The sequence below is a fragment of the Ictalurus punctatus genome, chromosome 11, assembly GCF_001660625.3.
Source record: "Ictalurus punctatus breed USDA103 chromosome 11, Coco_2.0, whole genome shotgun sequence".
Classification (NCBI taxonomy): Eukaryota; Metazoa; Chordata; class Actinopteri; order Siluriformes; family Ictaluridae; genus Ictalurus; species Ictalurus punctatus.
In genome coordinates this window covers 10,399,983-10,406,198 of record NC_030426.2, presented here as the reverse complement: position 1 = coordinate 10,406,198, position 6,216 = coordinate 10,399,983, and the positions used below count along the sequence as shown (strand labels likewise).

Sequence of the window (6,216 nt, the reverse complement as noted above, 5' to 3'; positions counted from 1 at the left end):
TCTTTTTCTGACTGCATATCTCGCTGCTGACAGAAAAATATGCACAAGAACCACACCATCCGATTTAACCCCTTAAAATCTGGAGAGCTGCAGGTGGCTTCACTCCACACTCCTGAATTTTGTAGCTACATACCTTTTCTATTAGTTAAAAAATTCAACCAAGTAAATGTCAACCGATTTCAGTCGGATTTACTTGGAACTGCACTCTGTGTGCATGTAAAAGTGTTCAAGCTGCACTGCAGGTGCCGTGAAACCTGTTTATCTCCGTTAGGCTGGGTCAGCCAGACCTCCCCCCACCCACACACCCACACACTTTACTACATACCTGGACATTATTCTAATTCTGCCAAGCGCTTGTGGAATTAATGCAAAATATGTGAGAAAATGTGAGAAAATTAGGAAAAGAGCAAGCATCTGGGTGAATTCAGATAAACAAGCACAAGGATCCTACAACAAATAGAGAAAGTAATAGTGTTGAATGTGGTTATGTGAAAAGGCTGTTTGTTTTTATTTTTACAATGACCTTTTAGTCTAGAGGCAAATGAGGAGGCTTGCACAGTATGTGCTGTCTTCCCTTACGCTTAATGGAATGGCATTAACACTGAGTGGGAGTTTCTGACACACAGTGCATTGACTCACAACCATGTTCACAATGACTACTGGCAACTGATTACATCTGTTTATATAACAGCTACAGGACAAATGTTCAGTCACGTCTTCAAGGCAAAACAGCATAAGAACACTTGCTTACAATACACTTCGTCACCACTTTGCCTTGGGGGTATCTTTCAAAGGACGTAATGATTTAAACATAAAAATATTTTATATTAAATGGCTTTAAGATCCCCCCCATTTTCAAAGATGTTTGAAAAAAAAAACAATAGGAACCATCACAGAAGAGATCCACAGGGACAATTACAATTTCCATTAAAATCAATACTATCTCCATTATAACCATTAGAAATTCCATGATGGTTTCTATTGGGTTTTTTTCCAACATGGGCAGCTGATAGCATACAAACGTTCACCCTTTTTAACACTTAAAAACCCCTTTTGTACCATTCACAAGCATGATTCATGATTATTTACAGGCAGCTGTAAAAATGGTTTCACCTATAAGAGATTTAATTGTGAGAGTGTATTTATTATCATTTAGTTACATCTAAACCCAGGTTTAAAGGAAAATAGCACGCCTTTGTTATTTCCATGATGTAATACAATTTGAATACAAGTCAACATGTATTGTTTCGCAAAATCAATTCTAAACTCTTTGTCTGGAATGAACCACTCACATCAGCCAACTCTGTAAGCAGATATAGTCTGACTTGTGGTATATCCATGTCAACTGTTCTCTCACCTGAGTTCATGACTATACTTAACTGTACATATTCTTACAGTCATGTGTGGGACTTGATCCCCTCCACAGTTACTCTGTTTCTGGATGACTATTTGTATATAACCTTTAATTTCCTTTGTTTACTCATGATACATTGAAAGCAAAGTCTCGAATTCTGAGTGCCTACAAAAGACAGATCTTACTTTTCAGACCACATATGCCTGATTAAGGGAAACGATCATAAGCCCAAAACTCTTTTTTACCACCATTAACAAATTCATTCCGCTTACCAGGATTCTCCAAAGTTCTGCTATAAAAACTGAATGCTTTTCTTAGATTTTAAAAGGATTATTCAATATGTCATGTCACCCTCTCATTTATTCTTTTACTCCACCACACTAATACGCTCCTAAGATCCCTTGATAAATTTTTGAAACTGCTGCTGGTGCACTCTTTTTTTTCTTCTCTGTCCTAAGCTCTAAATCCTATTCATCATCAGCTCTTTGTCCCCCAGACAACTTCTCACAAAATATCTTTCTGACATCTCTGCCCCATCTGTCAATTCATTCTCTTATTCATCTCTGACACTGTTTTTACTGCTACTGCAACTTCTGTTGTCAACACCGGGCTTAGAAAACCTGGCCACGATCCTGTTTTACTGGAACATTATCAACCTATCTCAAATGCTGTTCTGCCTAAAGGGTTGCACCTTCACAACTTCGTTAACAACAATTGTTTTGTGCCATTAAAGTTTGTTTTCATACATTACACAGCATTGAGATGACTCTTTAAAGTAAATCATTTCCTGCCCCGTAACTTTTAGCACCAGAGATTTAACTCTTGCCAGTTTTAGATCTTATCTCATTTGTATACACACTTTTATACCCACAGTCCTTGGTCCTCCTGTCTTCAGTACTTACATGCTGCCTCTTATATAGCATTAACCAAAGGTCTTTATTTTTACTGCCTTACCTGGTTTCATGTCAGTACACTTCGTGTTTGTCACCTAGCTGTTGGCAATACAAACTCAGCTCTTGTCAGTTGATTTTTTCAGAGGAGCATTTCATTCTCGAATGTTCTACTCAGGTGAAATTGTTTCACTTCACAGAGGAAAAATAGACTTGCATCAAAACACTGTTAAGAAATCATGTCAAAGTTATCTAATTCTAGTGTATATTTTGTACATCCAAACTGCCTAAATTCCAGCACAAAATATCTTGAGTGTGTTAAAACAATGAGTCTCAAACCTTTTGTAGCCAGTGGCTCGTTCAACAGTAAAATAAATTCCACAGAACATCACAGTACAAATTTATTTCATGAATGTCATTTAAACACAATCCAAACAATCACATCCAAAACAATAATATTTTGTCTATTTATTACAGCCATAGAGCTTTTTATTCCTGCTCTATCCACTGACACATTATGTCCAAGATGATATTATTTATAGGTGACTTTTTTTCAGTTAAATTCATTCAATTCAATTCCGTCAAACAGACTAATTACCATAAGAACTCAATAATAAATATAACTTTGATAATGGTCAGTTGGGAATCACAGACTCCCTGGCTATGCTTCATGGACCGCACTTCGAGAACCACTGTTAGATAATGCAGGTAGAATGGCTCTAGAATGCTATTCTTTCACACACACATTTTCAAAAAGGCAAATATATCATAATAATAAGTATAAATTAAGCAGAATACCCCAAAAATAATTCTACATATGTCAGGGCTGCGGGAGTAACAGGGGTGAGCTTGCATTCGACCTGGCACTTTTCAAACCTCTGGTGCAGAGACCCAGCACTTCAGGCAATAACAGACAGGTCTGACTCAGTGAAAAACCAATCAAAATGTCCAGTTCATTTGGGGGGTGCTACATTTCTCCTAAAAGGGATCTCCTATGAGCGATAAAGGGTTAATCATGCTTTGGCGTTCACTGGCGCTTTGTAATTGTGTGCTGAATCAGTATCGCTAAAGTTTCAATATTTTAAGTGACATATTGTGCAAACATTGTGCATTCTGAATGGATTATAGGAGCATTCCTCGAATTACATTCTTTAAATAAAGAAGCTAAGGCTTGCTGGAAAAATGTTTTGCAAAACAGACTACAGTTACTACAGTGACAAACAGATTATTGTGGATCATGAAGTCATTTTAGAATGAGTGCCATCTAATTTTCTTTCTTTTTTTTTTTTTTTTTGCTGTTGTTGCTATTATTGGCTGCCTGAGGAGTAAAATGCAAAATGCAAAAAATACCCCCCAAAAAACCCTACTCTGAGGTTCATTAAAAGGTGTGCTATGCCCTGTTATTGTATTATAATCAGATCCTGGCTCCAACACTAAAAGCAAAATACATAGTTTGCATACTTAGTCTGCAGTATTTGTTGCAGCACATAATATCTGGTTTCACATAATATCATTAATAGATCAAATTTGATTAATCATTAAAAGCATCAACTTCTGCCCCACCACTTTTGTCACAGTGGTGCCACCTCAGCCACATATCAATATTTAGTAGATATGGATTTGAACCAGATTGACTCAAGTGTTTTGGGAACTCCAGACTGTTACCTGTCGTGCCAGCAGTGCCACCCGTGGTGTGTGACATCAGCAGGACTACACCTGTTGTTGTTGTAGTACCTGTGCCGCTCCACCTTGCATAATTAACGCGAATCATGGGCCAAAGATCACGCACCTTCCAACAAACATCTCTGGCAGAAATCCTGACACTTCACTTCATTTGACCTCTTCTATCTCTTTGCTCAATAAGCAGATTGAAAAACAAACATTTTGCATCCACTGCTTCAATGTGTGTTTAATAACAAAAGGGTGACATTAAAAATACAGTGTTTTGCATTGCAGTTGATGGATAGAGATATTCACCATATGAATTATTTGTCCTTCTTGCTTCTGCTAATAATACACACACACACACACACACACACACACGCGCGCGTTTGTCTTACTACCCTTGTGATTGACCATAAAAGGAAACCTTCAGGCTCTTTAGTTTTCAAATAACAGCTGGTTTTGTGAAAAGGCGGTTTTCCTCTCGTTGGAAGCAGGTCAAAACAGTTCATATCCTTGTAGGGGACATTTTGTCCCCACCAGATTGTAAAACTATGCACACACACACGCGCGCGCACACACTTGACAGACTGTTATTAGTTGTGGAACTCGCGCCAGAAGACAGGTTTAACTGGTTTCTTCATTAGTCAGAGGCGAGCATTGATTTAGTCAAGTTGAAAACAGCTCAATCTTACCTACGCCTTCTCAAAGCACACACACACATTATCAAAGTATAAACCGGCATGTGTAAATGTGTCGTATACGATACTGTGAGGTTATATATGCTATCTGTGTCAGGATGCACGCACCTTGTTTGCTATCCGGAGACTGTGCGCGTGCAGGTGAAGGGAGCCACAGCCACGGCAGCGCAACGCCCAGCGCGAGCACCTGCAGTCCCCAAGCGCTCATCCTCATCCTCACTCTGCGCTCCAAAAACATCACTTACTCATGTCCCAGAGAGAGAGACAGCCTCTGTACAGCTCCAGGGTCTTACGTCTAATAAAATCTCCGAGTAATAAGAGCATAAGGGGCTGAATACTCGGCTGTGTGGTACTTTCCGCTCCTACCCTGACTTACGCGGTGACTTGGCCGGCGCGCTTCAGGCGGTAAAACCAGGCGTTGTCGCTGAGGTACTTCCTCCTCGATAAACTCTTCAAAAGAAGCGAAAAGGGTGACTTCTAGAAAAACAACAGCAGAAAAACAAACAATCAAACAAACAAACAACCTCGAGCACAGGTAGAGAGACAGAGTGACCGTCACTTGGCTAGCTTTCGTCTAAAATTGAGCTACCTGTTCACAGCGTTTTGTGTAAAAATTCTCTGGACGCTGATTGGCTCATGCGCTGATCAATGAACCAATCAAAAGTGCGAGCGTCTAAATTCCATTACTGTGCAACCAGCGAGGTCGAAACGGTAAACAGGTTCAGAGTTAGAAGAATGCAGGAATTAGTTATATAAAGATATATAAAAAATAATTTCTCTCTCTCTTTCTCTCTCTCTCTCTGTTTCTCTCTCTGTGTCTCTGTCTCGCTCTCTCTCTGTCTCTCTGTTTCTCTCTCTCTGTCTCTCTCTCTCTCTCTCTCTCTCGCTCTGCCCCTTGCCTTTACAGATTAGCATTGGTAATAGCTGAGGGGGAAACGCTGGAAGTCAACAGCGTCATTGTATGCGCATGTTGTCCGCTGGTTTTCTGAAAGCTCTGGATTTTTAGAAAGGCCACATTGTACAGAGACATTGTCAAAAGTCTGCTCTGCGTCACTCAAACACAAAAGTCATTCAGCTTAGTGTCAAAGTATAACGAATGGTCCATATTAGCAATAGTATTTACAATGTCCAAGACATTTAGCACACTCAGGCAGTTTCTAGTTTAAATGCTGTAGATTAAAAAAAAAATGAATTAATATTAATGAATTAATACATTGTTGAAGAGTTTGGTCCCCTATTCAACAAACAGAGACATGGTCTATTTTATTTGATCAGCATTTAATATTTGCAAGTACACACACATGCACACACACACACACACACACACATGCTGGGACATTTTGCCCATAATGTCACCATTAACTTAATATTCAGGACTCTTTTCCAATGAATGACTTTTTCTTTGAGAAACTCGGTGATGTAGAACTTCTTCCCACACATTATGTGTGATACAATTCTATCTCTTTCTGTAAGATTTTTTCTCTCTCCAAAAAAAATCACGTAATCATAGAAATAATGTACATTTTCTTCCAGAGTGTATGAAAATCAGATTGTTTGGTCCGTTGTTAGTTTTACTAAAGCTTCAGTCACTTGAACATGACCATTTGGG

The 6,216-nt window shown here is 39.0% G+C and overlaps 1 protein-coding gene across 2 annotated transcripts in view; it reads right to left on the bottom strand.

Moving 5' to 3' along the window:
• erbb3a (erb-b2 receptor tyrosine kinase 3a) overlaps positions 1 to 5,463 on the bottom strand; it is a 27,303-nt gene extending 21,840 nt beyond the window's left edge. The window contains exons 1-2 of one of the 2 annotated variants that reach the window (XM_053683584.1): positions 5,197 to 5,463; positions 4,716 to 5,084 (exon numbers count right to left, since the gene is read on the bottom strand). In XM_053683584.1, the coding sequence (XP_053539559.1) occupies positions 4,716 to 4,845 (130 nt within the window). In that variant the 5' untranslated portion in view covers positions 4,846 to 5,084; positions 5,197 to 5,463. The other variant, XM_053683585.1, reaches the window with a different exon arrangement.
• Positions 5,464 to 6,216: the final 753 nt, after the last annotated feature.